This window comes from Panthera onca, chromosome A2 (assembly GCF_046562875.1).
Source record: "Panthera onca isolate mPanOnc1 chromosome A2, mPanOnc1 haplotype 2, whole genome shotgun sequence".
NCBI lineage: Eukaryota > Metazoa > Chordata > Mammalia > Carnivora > Felidae > Panthera > Panthera onca.
Window position 1 is genome coordinate 79,759,248 of NC_138340.1, and position 25,039 is coordinate 79,784,286.

Below are 25,039 nucleotides of genomic sequence, written 5' to 3' on the forward strand. Positions count from 1 at the left end.
TAAGGAATTAAACTCCCCCAGAATCTGGACTTTGCATTTAACCTCCATCTGAGGTCATCAGTCTGTTCCATCGCCACACGGTGCCACCTGGCATCACTCCCCCCCTCCTTACTAATCTGTTGTTGTGAATGTTGCCTTGAAAGGGTCTTAAGATTCAATTATTAATCAGAACCAATTTAACAGGCTGTTGATGCCAGGAATGAAATTTTTTCAATTTACAAAGCTGGGATAAGCTGATCAAGGAGAATGGTACGATTTCACAGGAAATACATTAAGCTTCCCACGCCTGCCTAAAGAGCTTACTGAGGTTCACAAGAGTGCAAAGAAAGGTGCGTTTAGGTGGATACGTTACCAGTCAATGGAGAGTAATTATGGGGAATTTATAAGCCATAGCAACCTCAGTTTAGATAAAGTTTTCTTAACTTGCAAGGAAGGGTCACGTTGCTATACTCTCTTTTTAAAATCTCTTAAAAAATTTTTTTAATGTTTATTTTTGAGAGAGAGAGAGAGAGAGAGAGGGAGACAGAATCTGAAGCAGGCTCTAGGCTCTGAGCTGTCAGCACAGAGCCTGACGCAGGGCTTAAACCCATAAATGAAAGATCATGATCTGAGCCCAAGTCGGATGCTTAACTGACTGAGCCATCTGGGCATGCTTTTTTTTTTTTAAATTTCATTTAAAAAGTAGCCCCAGAAATTTTACTTAGACAAAAGGTGCTTCAGAAATGATATTTTCTGCACTTAAATCTGCTTTATTCTTCTTTTTCACATTAAAGCTATGAGAAGCCACAAGCTTACCCATTATCTTATGAGGTGCCAGACTTCAGACAGGATGGTGATAAATTACTTAAGTCATTTGCAATATTCTGGAAGTGCAGACCATTGTACTGAGTATGAGAAACCACGCTCTTGAAGAGGGTCACTCATAATGAATGAATTGACCTCACCACGGAACCTCACACTGCCTTGGGTATGGATGGATCACCTAGACAGGTGATGGGTACTCATCCAAACATAAGAATCTTTGTGTTTTTTTTTTTAACTTTTACATTTCCTCCTTTTTTTTTTTTTTTTCTCCTGTAGATGAATGGATACTAAGGTGGAAATTACCTTCAGTCATAGATTGGAAACGTTTTCTCCCCACAGGAGTAGAATTTCACCTGTAACGCTGTGTAAGAATCTGATTATCTCTCGGTCAGGGGAGATGGTGAGGTACGGGCAACCAGTTGCACAACTTACAGGCCCAGGGCTAGATGAAAATTGTTCAGAAAGCGGGGAAAAAGTGCCATTAAAGGCATTACAATACAAAGCTTTTTCCTTTTTTCTTGTGGTCTTTCTCTTGCCTTGTCATGGTTTTTGCTTGTGTTTACTTTTTCTTACTGTAAAATGTGTATAACATAAAATTTGCCCTCCTAACCTTTTTTGTATTTATGCATTACAGGTACATTTTGTACATTTTAAAAAATTTATTTATTTCTTTTGAGACAGACAGAGGGGTGCCTGGGTGGCTCAGTAATCATCTGACTTCAGCTCAGGTCATGATCTCACAGTTCATGGGTTCGAGCACTGCATTGGGTTCTGTGCTGACAGCTCAGAGCCTGGAGCCTGCTTCAGATTCTGTGTCTCCCTCTCTCTCTGCCTCTTTCCCACTCACGCTCTATCTCTGTCTCAAACATAAATAAAACATTAAAAAAAAAAAAAGAAAAAGAAACAGAGATAATGCAAGTGGGGGAGGGGCAGAGAGAGAGGGAGAAAGAGAATCCCAAGCAGGCTCCACACTGCCAGAGCAGAGCCCAACATGGGGTTTGAACTCACGAATCCATGAGTTCCTGACCTGACCTGAAGCCAAGAGTCAGACGCTTAACTGGCCGAGCCACCCAGGCACCCCACATTTTGTATCGTTCGAAGTATACAGGTTGGTTGTATTAAATATATTCATACTGACGTGCAACCACTAGTCATGGGGTCTTTTTTTTTTGCTATGTAATGCCACTCTAGGTAAATAAAGTTAAAGTTTTTCATTATTAGCATGCATTTTATCATCCATTATTACATTGTGCAGTGCTAGTTGTAAATGCCAATGTCAGAGCATTTAACTTGTTTGTGTGATCAGTGAAATCACACAATTTGTATCTTGCTCCAGGAGGATGCCTTGAACTGGCCAGAAAATGCTAACACAGTTTCAGGAAGGTTGGGAAAGAAGAGCTGGTTCCCCCCAGGCACAGAGTGGGCTCGAGAAAGCCAGCTGGGAGCATCTCACAGGTGCTTAGGGGCCCTTGCCCTGTATGCCCACTTAGGCCTGATGCCTGCTGGGATTATCCCTCCCACCAGCTGATGTGCCGACACATTGTTCCCTGGCTTGAAGCAGGCCTTGGGGACTCTCCCCTTTTGACGAGTGGTATCCCCAACCAATGGTGGATAGGTTACCCCCCCAGGGTATTGCCACCTCTGTGCTAGGTAACAGGATCACGAGTCAGCGATAGGATCGCCCCTTACTGAGTTGTGGCCTCCTGCCCAATATCCACCAGACACGTTGCAACACTGCCACCCTGGGCCAGGTGGCCACTACTATGCCCTGCCCCAAAGTGCCACAGGACAGGTGCACACCCAACCAGGACCTTCCCCACCCATGCACTGGTCCTTCCTGGGGCAGAAGGTGGCAGTGGTCACTGGGAAGGCACAAGGAGGGGAGGCTGGGCAGGGCCCAGGTTCCAGGGGATAGAAAAGTGGGCTGAGAACCCTCCCGCTTCCCTCCCCCACCAGCTGGGGACATGTGATGGGGGTGGGAGAGGTACTGGGGGAAGGCAGCAGGAAGCAAGGCACCATAAGCAGTCTCCAAGCCCCCCACCCCCCTTGCATGCTCCAAGTCTCCATTGTCCCATCAGATTTCACTTATAAAACACAGTTTCAAGACTGTGGCTGCACAGCATTAAACCCCAAGCACCGGGCCCTTCAGAGCTTGGGACCCTGCAGGACCACACCAGTCATGCACTCTTGTTGCCGGCAAAAAGCTGGGTGCAGGAGCAAAGAGCAAGCAAGCCAGAGGAGAGTCAGAACCTGTGTCAGCAAGGCCAGCCCATTCCTTGAGCCCAACAGGATCCCCCCTAACCAACGGACAGCTCTGTGAAGAGAGGATTTGTTCCTCAGGCAAAGCCTTCTCTTCTCTTAATAGTGCCCTTATTTCTTCCCTGACCACTCAGGATTCTAAGTATAGTGCTTTGACCCGACCCCTGCTGCTGGAGGTGTGGGCTGCTCTCCTTCTGGACACAAAGTAAGTTTAAAATTCAACATCACTTGTGGCTTCTTTTTGGGTTTTCCTTTGCTGCTCTTCTCTTTCTTGCTTCTTTCTTTCTCTCTCTCTCTCTCTCTCTTCCTCTCTCTGAGTGAGGGGAGATGGGAAATCTGTCTTTTAATTATTCTCTACAGTAACTTAAGGGGGCAGTCCCTGCCAGGCAGAATGCATGTGGCTCCAACAGCCAATGCTGGTGTGGCCCTTGAGCTCCTGGATGGGGTGGGTGCCTGCTTTCCAGGATTAAGGGAGGCCCAGCAAGAAGAAGGGAGAGAAAGGGAGGGGAAAGCTACAGAAAGTCACAGAAGCATAGAAAATATGGGAAAGGGAGCATGGAGAATGGATAAGGGGAAGAAGATGGAAGGATGGAGGGAAGGAAGGGAATCAGCGCTTGGCCGCAACATATTGGAAATAGAAGCTTGACCTGATTAACCTACTGCCCTCTAGCAGACAATATCTGGAGACAATGACTATGAATCCTAGATGGTGACAAAGAGTGTCATCTCTAAGTCTCCTGCTCTGCTCAGCATATCCTTGAAAATATGACTCTGCATATCAGTCTTCTCAGAGCACATCCCACAGAATTAGTGCTCCCTGAAAAAGTGTGGGTGCTCTGGAAAGAACTGGGCTGGGGAGTGAAATGGGACAGCAAACAATGGCAAATCCTTTTCTGGAGTTCCCAGTAGGGCTCAGAGTTGTGTTGAGGAGAGCTGAAATCTCCTGATTTCATTCAGGAGAAACTTCACAGAAATTAACTCTATGCTTCCAGGGTGATCAGTGCAGAGGCCGCATGAGCCAAGTGTATTCATAACCTCAAGTTTTGAAAACTCTTTCTTCCTGACAGTAGTATAATGAACTAGCCTCATAGCACCATTAAATGTCTCACTCAAGAAGTGAGAAGAAATGCGACTTGCTATCTAATAGGTTCACGGCCTAGAGGTGACGCACAGCTTCTTGGTGGGCCTTGGCATGCCACCCCGGACTCGTAAGCAGCCACAGGCTTCCTGTTCTTATTGTTTTCTCAGTAATTAACATCACGTTCCAGAGACAGATTTCACTTTTGGATTATGATACAGATTGCTCACCATAGGAGCAAAAATTAATTCGTCAAGGGAACAAGACAAAAGACCTGGAGTACGCTGATCTCCTCACTGAGATCCTTTTCAGTGAGATGTGAAGACAATATTTATCTCTAGGTCAAAAGAGGAAGAGAATCTGTGCTAGTGAAAGATGGCCTTGCTCTTTCTGGAGAATTGCTCAAAATGGTGGTCGGTGGACCATCCACATCAGGATTACGTGGAATGATGGTATAAAACCAGAGGTCTGCACCCCCACTGCAGAACGACTAAATAAAACTCTGTGGGTAAGGGGTCAGAGTCTACATTTTACATAAGCTGAGAGTTTGTAACCACGTATAAATTGACAGTTATGAATCAATGCTTGAAGTGGTGGTTTTCAAATCTGAGGAGGCCTCAGGATCACCCGGAGGCCTTGTAAAACCAAGATGGCTGGGCCCCCTTCACAGAGTTTCTGATTCGGCAGGTCTGGGGCAGGGCCTGAGAAGCTGTACTTCTAAGTTCCGGAGTGATGCTGATGCTGCCGGTCTGGGGACCACACCTCGAGAACACCACTGGGTTAGAACAATTAAAACAATTTAGCCTTGCGTCTGTCAGGGGTAACCTACTTACCGTTCTTGGGAAGCCCTGAGGATCACAGTGTGGGAGGCAGTGGTGGTGGAGGGCTTGTTCCCTGTCCCTCTGGGAGGTGAATGCCTGGGGAGGCCCCCAAGCCAGGCCAGTCTACACTAGGCCCTCAGAGAGCAAATGTGGGTTGGTGTGTTTATCAAGCTTTTGGTGGCTGGCTTTTCAGACTCTAGGGAGGTCAGTTTGGTTTCAGATGAAAATGGAGCTACCAGTCTGTTCTAGGGCAGGACAGGAAGGATCAGCCAAGGCTAGAACTTCCAGTAGGTCCCAGATCTAAGCTGGAATAACCCCCGCACAAAAGAAACCTAAGTCCTCATCACATGGCTAACAGCCCTCTGGACATGTTCACATGGTGACAGGCCACCAGGCCTCCGGGCTGGTATTTCAGGGGTCTCAGGCCACAGATGCTCCATCTATGGAGCAAGATGCACCACCTTGAACGTGCGTCAGGCTGAGCCCTCCACAGACCACCATGGACATGCATGCAGCCCACAGGCTGTTTGGTCCCTGCTTTTTTTAGATACCGGCAGTTACCAATATGGCCACTAGAGGTCTCGGCAGGACAATGATTATCCTAGGAAGGGGCCAGGAAGGACCTGGAAAAAGCTGGGAAAGGGCCTCCCCCACAGCCATCTGTCTTCTCCAGCAAAGGCAAAAGTAATGTGAGGAACTCACGACCTCTGTCTGCCTGTCCAGTATCTTCAATGTGACAACCCAGTCTTGCAGGGCTGCTCTGGGGGCCATTTTCCTCTTCAAACTGTGCTAATGGTTGTCACTGGAGAAGGGATGGTGATACTATGACAATGGTGATTGCCTAGAAGGGGACTGCAGGCCATTACCATAATTTTCAACAGCTTCTCCCTCCAAAGGACATAGTGGATTGACACTCTTCAATCCAGTACGAACTACCACGCAAACATGGCTTTAAGAGTCCTCCGGCACAACTCCTAAAGTCCCCACGCCACCCAAATCCTGGAGCTGAAATTCTATCCCAGTGATGCTTTCTGAGGTCACACATTTCCGCGGCGCTACATTTTCGTCCAGCAGCATTAGAACCTAGGAAGTGCATAGGCAATTATCCATCTCCGTGATTTCCCCCTCCCTGCCATATCCTGACCTGCCTCTTCCCATCAAATCTGAATCAGTGGCATATCCAAGGAAGATGGCTGCAGACTAAATGGGCTGCTTCGAAAAGATGCACTGAAGCTAAACTTGATATATGGAACCAAAATGGGCCAAATTGTTAAACCAAGTGAGGATTCTTTGCTTCATAAAAAAGATTCATCATAAAAATGCCACGGACTTACTATGGAAAAAGAAAGCCCTGTAAAAACGACATTGCATATTTAGTTAATATCTGTATTTCTATAATTTTGTGTAAGCAAGGGGTATATCTCAAAACTTTGCTGGAAGCCGGCATGTGTGGGCCTCTACTCTCGCCTTATTTGCTTTTAAATGATTGTTGGATTGCCTCAGAGACTTCCCTGGCCCTGTTAACTCAGAAAGCAATACATTGAAAAGAGAAAATGTAGGGGCACCTGGGTGGCTCAGTCGGTTAAGCATCCAACTCTTGATTTTGACTCAGGTTGATCTCACAGTTTGTGAGTTCAAGCCCCACATTGGGCCCTGTGCTAACAGTGCTGAGTCTGCTTGGGGTTCTGTCTCCTCTGCCCCTCTCCCATTCATGCTCCCTCTCTCTCTCAAAGGTAAATAAACTTAATAAAAAGAGAGAAAATGTAAACTTGTTCACATACTGGGTCTGGTGTCTTGCTAGATAGCCCCCAAAATGCAGAAATTGGAGATGACCAAGTCTAGGGTTTGCCATGTCTTCCTCAGTTTCACAGGACAGCGTGAGGAGGGCAGGCTACTCACTTCTCACCTGCACCTTCTCCCTCCTTCCCTTGTCCCCCTTCAGTTCTTAACAGACTCATAGGGCTCTTGCTCCTATTTGCACAGCCCGACTGTCACTTTTTTCATCATCCTGTAGTGGGAAATCACTGAGAGGATGCCACATGAAAGCAGCTGGAAATTCGTGAGCAAAGTTAGCATCAGGTAGTTACTCAGCTCGGCTGTTCCCACACTCACTTTGCAAGTGAGGAGCCCAAGGTCCAGAGGAGCATAGTAACTTTCCCAAGCTCGCCCAGATATTTAGGGCAGAGCCAGGACTGGGACCCAAGTCTTTCCATAGGATGTAGTCTCCTTTACTTTCACTCACTTTTATTTTATTTTTTATTTTTTATTTTTTCAACGTTTTTTATTTATTTTTGGGACAGAGAGAGACAGAGCATGAACAGGGGAGGGGCAGAGAGAGAGGGAGACACAGAATCGGAAACAGGCTCCAGGCTCCGAGCCATCAGCCCAGAGCCTGACGCGGGGCTCGAACTCACAGACCGCGAGATCGTGACCTGGCTGAAGTCAGACGCTTAACCAACTGCGCCACCCAGGCGCCCCTCACTCACTTTTAAAAATAAAAGTTCAGGGCACCTGGGTGACTCAGTAGGTTAGGCGTCAGGATCCTGACTTCAGCTCAGGTTACGATCTTGCAATTTGTGAGTTTGAGCCCCACGTCGGGCTCTCTGCTGTCAGTGCAGAGCCTGCTTGAGATCCTCTGTTACCACCCTCCCGCCCTTCCCCCACTTGCACTCTCTCTCTCAAAAATAAACAAACATTAAAAAAAGAAAAGAAAATATCTTCTGGCTGTGTAGGGGGTTCTCTCCCAGAGAAAAATGAGCTGGGACAATACCTTGATAAGACGCTTGGATGGAAAGAGGAGGACTGGGTTTTCATCCAGCCTCTGCCCCCTCCCAGGCAAGTTACTTTCCCTCTGGGAATTCAGGGGTTTGGAATGAAGGACCCATCTCTAAGGACTCATCAGCTGCAGAATTCTGTGCATGTCTAAATGGTGGGTTGGCCTCTTAACACTGAGGGGACACATCTCATGAAGAGCCACTCTAATTTTAAGTTCTTATCATTTCTGACAACTTGGAAAGTTTCCTCCTAACTAATTCCCATCGAACACATACTGGAAACTTTGGTGAGCCTGAGAACAAAGGCAGACCCAGCCCTGAAATCACTGGCAGGTGGGGACGGCTGTGCAGTTAAGATAGGATATTTTAAATGCTCCAGATATTCTCTTTGTCAGGCACAAATTCCTCCTCCCCAATTTATTTATTCTGGAAGTCTAGTTTACCACATATATATTTCATATTAAGTAATCCCTATGCCCAATGTGGGGCTCAGACTCACAACCCCAAGATCAAGAGTTGCACGCTCCACAGATTGAGCCAGCCAGGTGCCCCGAGTTTATCACATATTAAATTCACTCAAAGTGGAAACATAGTTTATGTAGATTCAAGGAACACCAAAAGTGAGTGTGTGTATGTGTGGACAATGAAGGGCCAATAGAGCCCATTCTTTGGCTTAAAAACCATGATCCCATCTCCTTCGTAATCATAGGCTTCATATACATATGTGTGCCTATCACATACATCTGTACAGAGGGAAATAATAAACGAGAAGATTACCACTTCTCTCCACGGCTCATTTTAGCCCCGTCACATGGCACGATGGAATTCGTTTTCACATAGCCTCCACACCTACAAGGACTCACAGAGCAGTGATTTGTCTAGGCTGGTGGCTGCAGAAGACCACTGCAGAGCAAAGGTGTGTCGTCAGTGACCGCGACCGGCATGGAGAAGCCCACAGACATCTTTCCAGCCCGGGAAGCAGTATGTCACTGCAAGAGCGCGGACACATGCCTAGAATCCTAAAAGCTGACAATCTGAGGGCTCATTGTCAGAGAACAATAACCATAGGAGTCTCCAGCTCCTTCGTGGAGAGGTGCCAGGCTCGCAGCTGCACGTGCTCTGGCCCTTACCCAGGTGCCGGGGATTGTGGGAGAGAGAAGCACAAATATGAAACCAGGAGCAAGACAGAAGATCTATGGCTTTAAAGTGACGGTTCATGCGGCCCAAGCGCCAAGCGGCGGAAGCGGGAATCGGAGGACAGCAGCGGAGAAAACATGCGGGGACAGTAGGCAGAAGCGCACAAAACACAGCTGGACCTACAAGGAGCCATGCTCACACTTACATGGTGTGGTCTCACACTACCTTAGTTTGCTTTAAGCATTTCCGTCGTCTGAGAGTTTGGGAGGGAAAAACAGAACGGTTAAATAAATTAAGAGCTTGCACTGTATTTTTAATGGTTAAAAATCACAACGTCATTCCTGGCCATCCCAGTCATCGCGTGCGGAAAGACACGCGTGGTGAGTCATAGGGATGAAGGGCACAGTTCTGAGAGCCGGACTGTGATCTCACATCTCGTTTCTGCCGCTTGCCAGCTGCGTGACCCCGGTAAGTGTCCTATCTTTCTGTACCTCAGTTTCCTCATCTGTAAAATGGGTCTAACAGGAGCACTTACCTCGTAAGACCGTGGTGAGGATAGAACGAATTAATACATGTGAGATAGCAGGAAGAGCCCTATTTACCACAAAGCATTATCTAAGTAGTGGACATCATTGTTGTTGTCATCATTTTTACCTTTGGCTCCCTCAGGCGACAGCACCCAGACTAGACGATCAAATGTTTATGGAAAGCCAAGGACTCTCAGAGAATTTCAGATGCTCAATAAGAAACAAATCAAAGCATTCAGGATAAACAGACAAAGTTAGAAATGCACGGGGTGGGCAACGGTTTCATGTGTTGTTATAATTCTTTGAGGGCATTTATTTCAAATTCCAAAGCAATTCAGAGTAGCTTTTAAAGAAACATAAATAAAAATCAATCGCATACGCACAGATCAATTAGAACCCTGAGGCCTGGTTCATGTTGGACAATTCAAGGCTACGTACACATCATCAGGGATTACTCTTTGGACTGCGGCATCTCATATTTTCTAACTTGTTTCCACCAGTGCCTCATGCAGAGAATTGCTGTAAATCACCAGGGCAAGGATGAGTAGTACCAAGTGGTTTACTAAGTCATACAGAAGAACAGACTTCTTTCCTCTGCTCCTTCCCAGAACCCTTTGGTCAGTTCTGAGCTCACTTGGCAGGATATACGGTCCAGCAGGAAAGATGGGACTCTGGCACTCTTCTTGCTTCCTTCTGTTGCTTGTTACCTATGTCACTTCTTATTCATCACTGGCCCGAGGAAGTTTCCCAGATGGAAGCTTTCGGTTTCTCCTCTGTCACTCCAAGTTTTCCCATTTTCTCAAAGGCGTGGAGAATTGTATGGCCTCTCTTTGCTATGTGAGAGTCTAGATGAAGTGATTTGGTTATTACAGTTGGAAAGGTGGGCGCTAAGTTTTTCAAAGGCAAAACTAAAAAGCAACATCGGGAGTCTTCAGCTGGTCGAATATAGAAGGAAAGAACGATCAGGAACATGGCAGCATCCGTTTAGCTTAACTGGCCTTTGCCGGAAAGCTTAAGTCACAGGCTGCCCCCTCAGGCAGCATGCTCACCCCCTGAAGCACAGACACTACAATGGTGTTTGGCTTTCAGCTAGGTGCAGGGTGTGTGTGTGTGTGTGTGTGTGTGTGTGTGTGTGTGTGTGTGTGTGTGTCTGTGGTGCCCAGCCACAGATGGTTGTGCTCCGAGAAGGCTCCTGCTTTAGGCAGAGTTTTAACCTGGATAATATTCTTATGTGCAAATGTTCTCCAGAGTTGAATTCTCTGGCTGCTAGTTGGGGTGCAGGTTCCTGAAGGCTGGACCTGGGTTTTCTCATTTCAGGCAGCCTCTCACTTTGTCAGGTACACCATGCCTACTGCCCCAGGAGTGGGTTAGGGTTGCCACTGAGAGCAACTTCGTTTGGCAGGGAACCTGGCTTTTTAAAGACACAGTGTGAGATCTTTCCCAATCACAGGTATTATTTAAAGGACAACAGAGTACAGTGCTTGGGCTTTTGGAATACTGAGAGGCACCCTGATCTGTTCGACACCTTTTCGGAGGGATGCTATGTACGTCATCAGAATGTTGCTCAGGCAAAAGTACAACTGGGAGAAAGGGGCCAAGGATATTTAGAGAAGCAAAGAGATTTCCAACCAGGAAAAGGAGACCTAATGAATTGATATTTGCAGAAATGGAGACATTTAAACAGAATTATTAAGCAATTAGCCAAATTATAACTAGGATGGGAAACATGAGATGATCTCAAAGGCGATCATTTCAAACAAGCCATTCTCTTGCACTGGAGGGCTTTCATTCTAAACTGTCTGAAGGTCATTATTTTAGCAGAAGAGAGAGAGGCAGTCATGTTTTTCTGGCTGATGGGACAAGCATGTCATGTCTCCAGGAGGGTCGAGGAGGCCATCAGGCCACAGGCCCACATCTGGAGGGCTGGAGCCCTTGATGCAGTGAAGCTGGGCGCAGCAACACCATCCTGCGGTGTGAGCTTCAGTACGATTCAATGGCAGTAGCTTCTAAGCTCTACTCTGTGTCCCAGGGTCTCATCCTCCCCAAGGCCGTACACATACACCCAGGCGTATGTTGTCAGGCCAAGTTTCAGTGGGTAGCCCATGTAGGAAGAAGGCCAAAAGAATCGGTTCTACCACTGCATTAGGGGCTGATGCTGGAGTCATTTTTGGAGTATTCTGATGTTTTCTGCTCTCCTTATCTCAAGGTAGACCTCCTCTGGATCTGTCTGGCCCCTGAGAATTGTCCCCCAGACCATAGGTATCATATTCCAATCAAGGCTGAGGCAGGGGGACATACTTCACGTACATCTTTCTATAGAGTCGGAGAGGGTTCCTCGGAGGAAAGGTCTAGCATTACACCTCCCAAAGGGTGGCTGCAGCTTTGTGGTTCCAAGCACACGTGTGTGCGGCATGCTTTTCTCTGCTACACACACACCCTGTATCATCATGTTCCTACTGGACACCAGTGACTGTTCGGAGGGCTCACTCAAGACATCAGTCACTCTACAGTGGTAGTAGATCAACTAACAGCCTGAGACTCTGCTCATTAAATAATCTTATCTACAATACCCAAAACACAAAAAACAGACCTGGCCTTTATGTTTCCATTTGATTTACTCACCCTCGAATGAAGAGCTGTCTCATTCATTAGAAACTTTGTAAAAATCCAAAAATGTCCCTCTGAGTAAGTATTGCTTTCATACCTGGGTGATTTGCACTAAGCCCTAGGAGTCTGGGTTCGATGGTTTAATTTCCCACTTCCTAGGTGGTAGCAGATAATAGGTGGAACCCTGAGTGTTGACGGATTTTCCTTCAAATGCACCCCTCCTGGGCCTTTGGTGCTCTGTGGTGGAGGGTAGCAATGAAAAGAACAGATAGGAAATAGAGTCCTAGTGAAAATGATTTTTAGTTGAGAGGCCTTTCACAGGAGAAATGCAAGATGGCACTAATTTATTGTTGGAATCAGATACCTACTCTGGACATGACCTTAGTAATTAATGACCCTATCTGCCGCTTTGTGTTACAGATAAGGAAATGAAGGCTCTGAGAGGGCCAGCGTCCCAGCCTCCTGGAGAGGCAGGGTTAGTGGGAGACCCCCGCGTTGTGGTCCAGGACTCCCACACCACGCTGCTCCCCAATTGCAAGAGAAGAACATAATTTTCTAAGCACTGATGTCCATTAGGGAGTAAAATATGAACACTATGCCCAGACTGCCCTCTGAGTTTAGAAAGGTTTAATCTCTTCATAAGCTAAGGGCTAAATTAGGAAATTGCTTTAATGACCCCAAAAAGATAAAAATCAAATGGTGTGTGTGTGTGGTCTGACTGTAGGTCACACTGATCCCCAAATGTGAATCTACTATGGACCCCTTTAAAGCAAAACAATCCTCTAAGACCTATGATATACTTCCTTAGCCGGCATTTGAGAAACATTTTTTTTAAATCAATTTTTAAAAAATGCTTATTTTTGAGAGATTCAGAGATTGAGAGCACGAGTGGGGGAGGGGCAGAGAGAGAAATGGGGGCGGGGGACAGAGGATCTGAAATAGGCTCTGTGCTGACAGTAGACCGCCCGATGTGGGGCTCGATCTCATGAACTGTGAGATCATGACCTGAGCCGAAGTCAGATGCTTAACTGACTGAGCCAACCAGGTGCCCTGAGAAACATTTTCTTAAAAAAAAAAAAAAAGCCAAAACCTCATTCTTTGAACACGATTTTCAATTGAGTACTGTCACTGAAAAAAGACAGGTTATATTTGGTAAAATGAAAGCATAAAACTTAAACATCCTTACTAAACCCAATGACACCCACCTCCTTGCAAGAATATGTCCCTGAAATTCAATTTGAGAAACACTGTCCTAGCTCAGAATTCGTCTCTGCTGTCTTCTCTCGTCCCATTAATGAACTTTTTCTTCAGTTTATGTTCCTTTCCACCTTTGCTCCTATGGCAGCTACCTTTTGCACAGAATGGATTTTCCTAGTTCACAATTTTGCAATGGACCCCGTGTGTCCTGTTATCTTGTCACCTGATCTCTCTCTCTCCGAATCCTGGGTCCTTTGTGATTTCCTTAATATTTGCTTTAGATGAAAATCCAGCACAATCCTGTCTTCATGGAATGGTATTTTTATTGAAAATGCTAGTTTTGTAGAAAGAAAGAGATAGAAGTCTCCAGTCGGCCGTCCAGCCGGCATCAGCCACCGTCTGGATTTCAGGAATGAAGTTCCATCAGCTAAAATGCACTTTAAACATCTCGGCTGGCCTTGTACAGTAGTTAAGTTCCGTGTTTTACAATCTTGCCAATTTAACATTGCCATCCTGTCCTCCCTCTGGAGGGACAGGTGGCTAAAAACACATTTAGATTTTCCTCTGAGGGGAATTACTCTCTCCTTGACAGGCTCTCTCTACTCCATGTCTCACAGAAGACTAGGAATTTGCCAAGGACCTCCCCTTGGGAATGTCTCTTCCTGCCTACCTGCTTTCATGTACTCCTGGGTCAGAATTCTCTTCTTCATTAAGAATTCATTCCCCAGTGGCAATGTAAGCGTGCTGGAATTTCTTCTCAGGTTTTAGAGTTATTGCTTTTGTTTTGGATTTTATGGAAAGTGGTTTAAAAAAAAATGGAATGGGTCTCGGTTCTGCATTATTTTGGTTAAAAAAACTGGAAGGATGTTTCTCTATACTTGCACGTTCCAATACAGTAGTCACTAGACACGTGTGACTATTTAAATTTAATTAAAATGAAATTCAGTTAAAAATTTCGTTCCTCAGTCTCATCAACCACATTTCAAGGGCTCAAAAGCCACATGTGTCTAGGGCACTGTATCGGACAGAGCGAAAGAGAACATTTCCATCCCTGTTCTTTGGCAGAGTGCTGTTCTATAACATTTATTATGCATTAATAAAATTTGAATGCAAGATGTGTACTATGAAACATAAATATGTAAGACAGTTTCAGTCAAAACCCATCTGTAAAGTACGGAGGAGAATTTTTTAATAAACAATACAGTTGGAAGTCTGGGTGTCTTTTATGTTCAAGTCAGTCACACGAAGCCTCGTCATTTAATTTAGATTCTAAGAAGACCAGCCTTTATGTAAATGAAAAGACAGAACTGACTTTCCCTAAATGGAGGTGTGTACACAAGGATGGGTAATGGATGGATGTTATGCACTGGGAACTTGTGTCAACCTAGACATTTTCTCCCTGACCCAGATAAGACTAGGAGTTTTTGGGGTGAGGGAAGGTGCTGTAGGTGGAACTTCTGGGGTTTGAAAAAGCTCCTCAAGTGGTTCTCGTGTATTCTCTCCATCTCATCCCTCTAGCTGGGAACCGATGCTTCCCCAAATAGCTAAACTGTTGGGGAGATATGCCTAATTGCAGAACACCAAGGACCATTTATGTAATTTAAGCACATAAATCCTATAGAGCTTATATTAGAGTTCTCCAGAGAAGCAGAGCCAATAGGATATTGGAAATATATGTATTTTTCCCAGAGAACCAGGAAAGCCATTGGTATAATTTGGTCCAAGTCCAAATGCCTGAGAACCAGGGGTTCTGATGGTGTAAGTTTCAGTCTGAGTCTGAAGGTATGAGAACCAGGAGGGCTAATGGCAAACCTGAGGGAGGTGTGATGTCCCGTCTTAAGTAAGAGAGCAAATTCAACCTCTCTCCGACTTTTTGTTCTATTCACTCAGTAGAACACCCACTTGCCTTGGTGTGGGTGATCTTTTTTACTCAATCTGTTCTATTTTGGAAGTACTCTCACAGATATGCCCAGAAACAATGTCTTACTAGCTATCTGGGCATCCCTTAGCCCATTCAACTTGATTCATAAAGTTAACCCTCACATTGGTTAGGTTATGATTACAGGGCTGGTCTCATGGGCAATTCTGCACAAAGTCTAAGTAGAGTGGGTAAGCCTTCTGGTTAGCAAGGTTATACTGCTTGTCCAAAGTGCATGGGTAAATGCTGAAGGAAAGTTAGCAGAGCATTAAATACTTTTTCATTCAAGAATGACTTATTGAGCATTTAGCAATATCTGCCAAATACCTTGGTACATATTGTAGAGTATGGTAAGACAAGTAAGTAATGGCGCCAGAGTGTGGCAGTTCAATTGCTGCATGGGCCTTGGAGTCAGCCTGAGTTGAAGTCTGGTATACTCTATGTGTGTCCTTAGGCAAATTAGTTAACTTCTCCAAGATTCCATTTCCTGCATTAAATTGGGGATAATGCTTACTTCCTGGCGTTACTCTGAAGATTGAATGACATAAGGGGAACACTCAGTAGAACCTAGTGACTATGTTATTATCAGAGCATGTAGTTTGGCGAGGAAGATAAACTCACTGAAAATCTGTACTCCTCCTGACTGCACAAATGGCGGGTTCAGCTGACAATGAAATGGTCCTAAAGAAGTCTGAGGTGGGGATGTGATCCCTATAGCATCCGATCAGCTGTAGGGTAGATCAGATGCCCCTGACTTTAGCCCTGCCATCTTGCAAATGTGGGTCACTGAGTAATCAGGATGGTAGTATACAGATGATCAAATGGGAGAGCTAAGAATGATCCAAGATGGAGTCAGTTCAAGTTCCTTCCTTCAGAGAGGAGCAGACTAAGTTTCAAAGTACTTTCCCCAAATTTAAACACAACGCTTTGGTGGCAGAACTGAGGTCAGAACCTAGGGTTTTGGATTCCTTGCCAAGTGTTGTATACACAACAAAAGCCTCCAAATGGAACAGAAATCTTCATCACCATGAAATACTAGGAAAGATGCTGGTCTTACTATCACTGGGCTGTGGGGTTATTTTGAAACATACTGCTTTAACTTCAGGACCCAAAAACCATACTGGGTGTAATTTTCATTTTGCCCTCAGAGATAAATTGATATCCTATGAGACACAGCTCCTAGAAGGGACTCTACTGCAGACTCACAATCTCTAAGAACCAAGAGTTCTTGAGATCTAGTTTGTGGTACATCCCAAAAGTTAACCTAGCATATCACTGCTCAGGCAGGGTAAACCTTCAATTCTTTCTGGAATATGGGAACGGCTAGGAGAACACAGTGGACTCTTGAAAAACAGGTTGCTGTAAGGTAGGGACCCAACTTTATGCTCACCACAGCCCTGATACTATCTTTCTTGGTTTTCAATTCTCAGGGCATGTGGCCAACTTCTTGCTTGATCTTTGCTTTTATCTTGTCACCTCCTAAAAGCACAAAGGGTGCAAGAAGTGTGGGCTTTTCTGATTAGGACATGGTGGCCTCTTGGTCTTCTGAGCACTTCTTTCTGTGTGGCAGTTGTATAGGATAGCTTATTCCACGGACAATAAATACCTCAGCATACAGGGCCAGCCATGCCCAGGGACAGTAATGAGAGGAGACAGTCAGGAGACACCTTTACAATTTTAAGTCAGATTATATCACTCCCTGTTCACAGCCATCTAATTGTTCCCGTCACAGTTGGAATGAAATCCAAACACCTTTCCAATGGGATCTGGCCCATGCCTACCTTCCAGCTTCATTTCACACCATCCTCCCTCTCACTACCATCCAGCCAAACTGCTTTTCAATCCCGTCTTTGGATCTTTGCACTTGCTCTTCCCACTGCATGAAATTCTTTCTCACTGGCTGTTGTTGCATCAGTCTCCAGATTTTGGCTTAAATGCTGAGGCTCTCCCTGAACAAACAACCTGGGGAGCTACTTGGTCATGGTCTATCATATTACTTGGTTTAAATTCTCTGCATAGCGCTTTCCACTCTGATATTTTCTTGCCTTTTAAATTTATTTATTGCCCATCTCTCCCCATCAGAAAACAAACTCCAGGAGATGTGGGATTTTGTTTCCTTGATTCGCTACTTTATCTCCACCTTCTAGAACTGTGCTTAGCACATAGTAGGTGCTCAAAAAGTATTTTGTGAATGAATGAATGGATGAACAAGTGGTGGCCACTGCAGGGTCATATCTCATCTAAGCTTACCTTCTTGCTAGTGTTATTCGTGCCTGCAGGGAATCTCATAGGCTCTGGATGTTGCCCTACCTAGATGGAAAGTGTGCAGCACCATGGAGAGCAAATCTAAAAATCACTCTTACTAGGAAAACACGCAGCAAATGTTGGTTGACTGAACAGTATTTCATGAGTACTTACTCTGTGTCTAATACTAGGGTCTTTATGAGGATTAACTCGATTAATCTCAATAAATCAATCTGGCAGGCTCTATTCTCATTTTCATTAGTTAGGATCAGTAAACTGAGGTCCTAATGGTTAAATGTATCACCCACGACCATACAGATGGTAAACTGAAGGGTCAAGATTTGAACCCAGGGCATCGGACTCTAGTGGCCACACTGCAAACTGTCAGAGAAAATTCACAATGGAACCCATACAAGGGGTCCCTTCCATGCAAGGAATGAATGAATGGCAAAAAGAAAATGCTAGAAGGGTGCTTGGTGGCTTAGTCAGTTGAGCATCTGGCTCTTGGTTTCAGTTCAGTCATGATCCCAGGGTTGTGGGATTGAGCCCTGAGTCAGAGTCCACATTGAGCATGGAGCCTGCTTAAGATTCTCTCTCTCTCTCTCTCTCTCTCTCTCTCTCTCTCTCTCTCTCCCTCTCCCTCTCCCTCTCCCTCTCCCTCTCCCTCCCCTGCCCCCCCCCCCCACCCCGGGCTGTGGGGTTATTTTGTCTCCTCTCCCCTACTTACATGCACTCTCTCTCTTTGTCTAAAATAAAAAGAAAGAAAATGCTACAGAGTATGAATGTATGTGTTTAATGAATATAAATCTGGCTGACAATTGTGTCCTACCTGCATCAAAATAAAAGGTATTTCTACCTTTCCAAAGCTACAATGGCCTTTGGTGATCTAAGAACATCAATTGCTCATCTCTTTTGAGATAAACAAGCTTTTCAGCCCTATAGAGATCTAATAAAGGAACTCCTTGGGCATCTTTTATCCAAACCATCACAAATCTGAAGCTGCCATCTCTGCCCCCCCAGGACCTGAGCAGGCCACACCGAGTAGACTGTGCACATGCATGTTGATTAGCTAGTCAATGGAACACTGGAAGCGTGTCAGCTGGCTTTTGGCCCTAGCTCTTCCTTCTGTCCACTTCCCACTGTGCAAGTGTTTGTCTCTACTGGACAATGGCAACTGTTGCATCTTATCTGGCATCTGGGCTTGCCATCTTGGTCCCTCTCACCCAGCCAGACCCCACTGATGTCTAATAGGTCTCAACAAGTGATTCCAGGAGGCGAATGATACTACAGAGTATTTAAAGTCAGGAGGCAAAGGCGTTGGCGATATCCAAGTACATCCAGGAGAAACAGAAGAGGGAGACAGAGGTGAAGTTTTGGGAGGAGCCTGACTCCCTAATGGAATTCAGAGATGGGAAAATCCTCCTGAGGATTTAGTTATTCTAACCATCTGGTTTGACCTTTGCATCAAGTAGAAATACTAAACAGAATGATCCCATGACAAGGTAGCGAGCCATGACAGGGAAAGAGCTTCTTGAGGTGGATGAAAGAGTACTCTAAATGAGAAATAACAGAGCAAAAGAGATGCTTTAAGACTCAATTTGCTAGGTTAAATATGCTTTACAGAAGTATTACTCTGTGATACATTTAGACAGAATGAACATGGGCTGTGAAGAAAATTCTCTCCTCAGATGTATGCACTCAAGCCCTTTGAATTAAAGTCCCTGAATGTGCAGCTGGGAGCAAAATTTGGTCCTTCATAGTTACCCTTTATGTGCTTTATGCTCAACGGAGGATGTGATGCTATGGGTATTAATAGTGCCTGATAGAGTGATGGACAATACAACTGACTTTAGATTTTCCACCACAAGGGGTCAGGGAAAATCATCTGGTGCACCTACACCCTCAAATACTCCAAATATTCAAGTCTGTCTTCTGTGCCCAGCTCTTTCAATAAAAGCAGAAAATAACAAAGGGCAATGCTTTGATTTCTAGGAGCTTCCCTCCATTTCAAAGTTTTCTCAATGCTCCAGCTTGGCTTTCACAAATATATGCTGGAACAGCAAAAGACAGAGAAATGGGAGAAGCAACAGTGATGGAAAAATTTACATTATACACAAGTCATTAGCCCCCAGATACCTGAAGGGCTAATTGGTGAGAGGGACTGAGAGAGTCTACTGCATGACAGGCATTTCCTTATGCTGTCTTAGTCCATCTGCATGACATCCTGGGCAGGTGTTCCCAACCCTCCTTCTACAGATGAGGACAGTGATGCTTTAGTCCCTTATCCAGAGTCGCCTAAGTGGTGAGCAATAGTGCAGGTTTGGTGAGGATTCAAATTCATGTTTAGCTGCTCTGAAGACTATTTAGTATCCCACCTGCATCATGGAGCATTTGGAGCCTCTTTTTCTGATGTATTAAGATGTCCTTTGTGACACTGCTTCATTAATCCTCACCATCTTTTCATGACACAGGAGAATCCCACTGCCTCTTATTTTTCAAATGAGACAATGGTGCTGCACGGTAGCTCCTGGAGAACCTGGCAGTCTTGTTGGGGGTGTCTGGGGGTTTGGAGTAGTTAGGGTCCATGTGGGGACTGCGAGCGGAAGGAGCACGGTGAGGGCACGCTGCAGGAAGGGGGGCTGCAGGTTACTTTCTCATCGTGGCAGTGCACTGTCCTAGATTTTCTCTGATACAGGACATGGTTACACATAGGCTGGCATATAACTCCAGGCTCTGAATGTTGCTTCTTGTTTTTTTTTTTGTTTTTTTGTTTTGTTTTTTATAATTTGTTTTTCCTTCAAAAGAAAACAAACCCAGTTTTTCTTAAAGAAAAAATACTTGTAAGAATAGAAAAGTTGTGGGAGCATGACTAGTTTCCCTTCAAAGCTCTCTTTACCTAAGTTGGAACTGCTTGAACTGAATTTTCTAGCAATCAGGGGATGAAAAACTGTGTAGACTGCACTTTTGTCAAAACTCTCCCTGGTTATTTTCACTATTGTTATACATGTACAGTGTATGTGTGTGTGTATATATATATATATACACACACAAATACACACACATATATACACACACACATATATATTGTACATACAGTATGCACAGTACATACATATATGTAACTTTAGAGAGAGAGAAAGTGAGTGAGAACACACATACAAATGGGGAGGGGGCAGAGGGAGAGAGAGGGAATCTTAAGCAGACTCCACACTCAGCACAGAGCCTGATGCAGGGGCTCAATCCCACCACCCTGGGATCATAACCTGAGCCAAAATCAAGAGTTGGGACACTCAAACCGACTTGAGCCACCGAGGCACCCCAGTATTTTTTTTTTATTAAGAATAAAAATGCAACTTGATGGGGATGCCTGGGTGGCTCAGTTGGTTAAGCATCACGCTTCGGCTCAGGTCATGATCTCATGGTTCATGGGTTCGAGCCCTGCGTCAGGCTCTGTGCTGACAGCTCAGAGCCTGGAACCTGCTTCGGATTCTGTGTCTCCCTCTCTCTCTCTGCCCCTCCCCTGCTTGCACTCTGTCTCTTTCTCTTTTTCTCAAAATAAACATTAAACAATTTTTAAAAAAGTGCAACTTGATTAAGCTAACTTAGCTTGGGTATGAATAAAATTTTTATTTTTATTATTTTTATTTAAATTCTAGTTAGTTAATATATAGTGTAATATTGGTATCAGGAGTAGAATTCAGCGATTCATCACTTGCATATAGCACCAGTGCTCATCATGACAAGTACACTCCTTAATCTCCATCACCAATTTACCCCATTCCCCCATCCACCTCCCTTCATCAACACTCAGTTTGTTCTCTACAGCTAAGAGTCTCTTATGTTTGGCTTCCCTCTATTTTTTTCCCTTTCCCTATGTTCATCTGTTTTGCTTCTTAAATTCCACATGAGTGAAATCATATGGTATTTGACTGACTTATTTCGCTTAGCATAATACACTCTAGCTCCACCCATGCCATTGCAAATGGCAAGATTTCATTTTTGATGGCTGAGTGATATTCCACTGCATATATACATTGCATCTTCTTTATCCATTCATCAAAATTCTTAACTTGTAAAGCTGAACATGATCACATGATGAAATGGTCAATTTCTAGGTATCCATATATTATGAGTTACAGGGGAAAAGTTACCAACAGAATAATTTTTTTATTCTTTCTAGTGCCTCCCCAAAGTTGAGCCATGTCATTTGTTGTCCAATCAGGTCACTCTTGAGAGTGACACTGAGTGCCCTTGGTAATTACATCAGGTCAGCAGGCATAAACTGGGACTCCTGGGGAAGCCAGGATGGATACTCATGCAACGCAAAGGGAAGTGACTCTTTCTTCTTTCATATATTCCATGAGCAGTCCAGCAATCCATGATTTAAAAGGCACCTGTGACCTCTAACATTCCCCACTGCAGGGATAAGTCCTTTTATTTTTTTCCTACTCTCTTCCTTTATTTTTACCCACTTCTGCTTGCCTTTGATGGTGGACAGGCCAGGTTGCAGACCCTTGGTGACAGTCGAGCCCCCTGGGAGGCCTTCATGGGGGTGCTGTGTCTCCTCTGGGGAGTAAGGGCTGCATCTAGGTCCTGAGACCAGTGGGCCAGACTGCAGCCTGGACCTTTATGAAAGGACCTTTATGAAAGGACCTTTTCGGGCTTTGAGAGTTGGTATGTTTGGGGACAATTTTTTCCTCTCACCTTCTTACTTATTCCATTTGTCTGATCTCTTTAGCTGTTCTAGCCTGGGGAGACTTTACCCAACACCCCTGTGGGATGTCCAGCTGACTGTGTTCTCCAGAACCCTAGTTGCCTCACTCCCTGAGAAGAACTGTCAGGCCAGTATCTCCTGAGCATATGTCTTGCACCCTTGGGACACCACTCCTTTATGGGAAGAAGTCTGAGCATCTAGGTCCATTGGCTTCAGACAAGAGGACAGAGGAGGGGGCCAGATGTGAGTTACTGAGCTCTCTGTTTCCTGGGGCAGGGTCTCTCCCCTCCCTATCTTGTGAGGCTATCCCCTTGACCTTTTTCCTGCAAATTCAGTGAGCAGCAGCACCCTCCTGCCTGCCTGTGCTTTGAGGGGGGCTGGGGATAGATACCCAGGGGCCCTGCATCTCTGCTCTGAGGGCACAGAGCCCAGGGAGCTTGGCTGTGTTTCTGAGAACATCCCATAGGAAAAGGCCTGGGGCTGTGTCAGAGCCTCTGGCGAATGAGGTCTCCAGGGCTGATTTATGAGTTAGGCATGGCAGGAATGAGCCGCAAGGAGAGAGTCTACAACTAGGGAACTGATGGGCCATTTCTGCTTCTTCTTGGGTTGCCCATACCTGGATCATTAAGTTCTGCCGTGGGAGCCACAGCTGAAGAGAAAGCTAGTTCAGAGAAGAATGTGCAGGATTTCGACAGTACTGTTTGACTAGAAGGGCCTGGGGGTGGACAGTGTGGAGCTGAGATGGCCTGATGGGCACGGGACAGATGCCTTCAAATATGCAAAGGGCTGTGGTCTGGAAGAGGATCTAACTTCCTCTGTGAGGTCCCCAGAGGGTAGTGGAGGCCCCTGAGAGATGGGCCTTCACCCAAAGATGGGAAATGCCTTCTGAGGGAGCCAGTATGGTGAGATGGGCCAAACATTTCCAAAATAGCTTTAAGAATAAATCAAATAAAATAGCTATTATTCATTGAATATCTTCCATTTGCTAGGTGCTTTACATAAGAGGAGAGAGCCTGCTAATTAATTACCTGCTATCTACTCTCCCCTTTTGCCGTAATCCCCTATATTGTTGGGGGTGCTAATATTTCCAGCTAAAATCCTAACTTTTTCAATCTCCCTTGAAGATGGGGATGGCCAATGAATTATAAATAGTTGGGTGAATTATAAATAAAACTTGTTGGGGTTAAAAACTCAGCTGGGAGGCAGGCTTTTTTGTCCTTCCCTCTTCCTCCTTCTTCCTGTTTGAAAGGCAAATGCGATGGGTGGAGCAGCAGCAACCATCTTATGACCACAAGGTAATCTTAAGGATAAAAGCCACATACTAAAGACAATACAGCACAGAAAAGAAAGAAACGGGGACATTCTTGATGTTATGGAAGCTTCTTGTCTACCCTAAACTGCTACCGTTAGACTTCATATTATATAAAGAAAAGCCAACCTCTATTGGGTTTAATGCATTTTTATTTGGGTTTTCTGTTCTATGCAGCTGACTTAATCCTAAAACACACATTATTTCATTTAATCCTCACAAGAATTTGAATGATGGGTCTTATCACATCCATTTTATAGGTAGGGAAATGGAGGCTCCCAGAAGTTAAATGACTTGCCCAAGGTCACACAGCTAGACAGTGGCAGAGTTAAGATTTCCTGCGTCAATCTGACCCCAAGTCCCTCATATTTCCATACTGCTTCTCTTTTCACAGAGTAGCTAATGTGTGATGGCGAATTCTGTGCCAATATGTTGGATGTGAACTAGTCTTGCTGTCGACACGTGCACCAGTCCATCAGGCTGACTGTTGGTACACTTCACCCATGCCGGCTGAGAGGAGAAGTGAAGGGAACGCTTGTATCCTTCTGACCTCAGTCCCAGTTCTATCACTCTCCTACCTTCAAACATACTCTCTTTCTCTTTCTTACACGTGCCTGCTAGAAATGGATAATCAAAGCTAAGTCCTGTTCCATCTTGAATTACTACACCCTCTGCCCTCAGTGTCCACTCTGTGTGTCTAGACCTCACCTGAGTCACATGCACATAATTCAAAGAAGGCAAGTCACAACTGGGGCCCTGTGCTTTCCAAGCTCCTAAATCTTGTTTGAATAGTTTATTAGCCATCTCTTTTTTTTCTCCCAGCTTAGTGGCCATATCAGCAAACGTGGAGGCTGATTTACAGTTTGTCCTTTGTGCACTCTCTGAAGTGGAGCGAAAAATTGAAAGGCTTATGTCGAGCCCATTCATTCACAGACACATTCAAGATCAAATTAATTTTAAAGCTCTTATGGGCTAATTTAATGTTTCTAAGTTTTGCTTTACAAATCTATAGTGATTTTTATGGCATAATATATATTTCAAGCTAAAGCTATTGCACACTTGGAAATACAATTTTTTATATAACACATTCTGGGATGAAATACGTCCTAGGAGGACAAACGAGGCTCAGAACGGAGAAGCCCAAAATTGCTTAATAAGTACAATCACCGGGAGGCAATTATCCAAAAGGGCTCCGAGTCAGGGAATGTTAGAGCTGGAAGGGCCTGAGGAATTACCCAATCCAGCCCTGTCATTTTAGAGTTGGGGAAACTGAGACCTAGAGCAGTTAAGGGGCTGTCAGGGGTCACATTGCTGGTTACGATGGGACCAGGCCTCCAACCTGGGCCTTCCAAACTCTTCATTCAGAGAAAAGATACTCACAGAATATATATGGGCAATAGACTTTTTTTTGGAATGAATTTATCTTCCTTCTCTGAAATTATTTATCAATCTCAGGAGCTATCAGTAATATTCTCCGCATACTGTGCTGCAAGACTGTCTGTATCCAACAGCATATACCATCATGTATCACCGTTTTTGTGTCTCATATTGCTACTGTCTGTAATCCTGTTGGACACGTCTCTGCTCACCTCCTCATGCAGATTATAAAGTTCTGCAGGCCTGGGACTCCATGTTACTTTGGTTTTGTAT

General features: G+C 44.9%; 1 protein-coding gene across 3 annotated transcripts in view; it reads right to left on the reverse strand.

Annotated features, from left to right (window-relative positions):
- LHFPL3 (LHFPL tetraspan subfamily member 3) overlaps window positions 1-25,039 on the reverse strand; it is a 577,332-nt gene that overhangs the window by 46,862 nt on the left and 505,431 nt on the right. The window contains exon 3 of one of the 3 annotated variants that reach the window (XM_060632277.2): window positions 9,099-9,126. The exons of 1 other annotated variant lie outside the window; for it this stretch is intronic. In XM_060632277.2, the coding sequence (XP_060488260.1) occupies window positions 9,110-9,126 (17 nt within the window). In that variant the 3' untranslated portion in view covers window positions 9,099-9,109. Of the gene's footprint in view, window positions 1-9,078; window positions 9,127-25,039 lie in introns of all 3 variants that reach the window. One more of the 3 variants, XM_060632276.2, reaches the window with a different exon arrangement.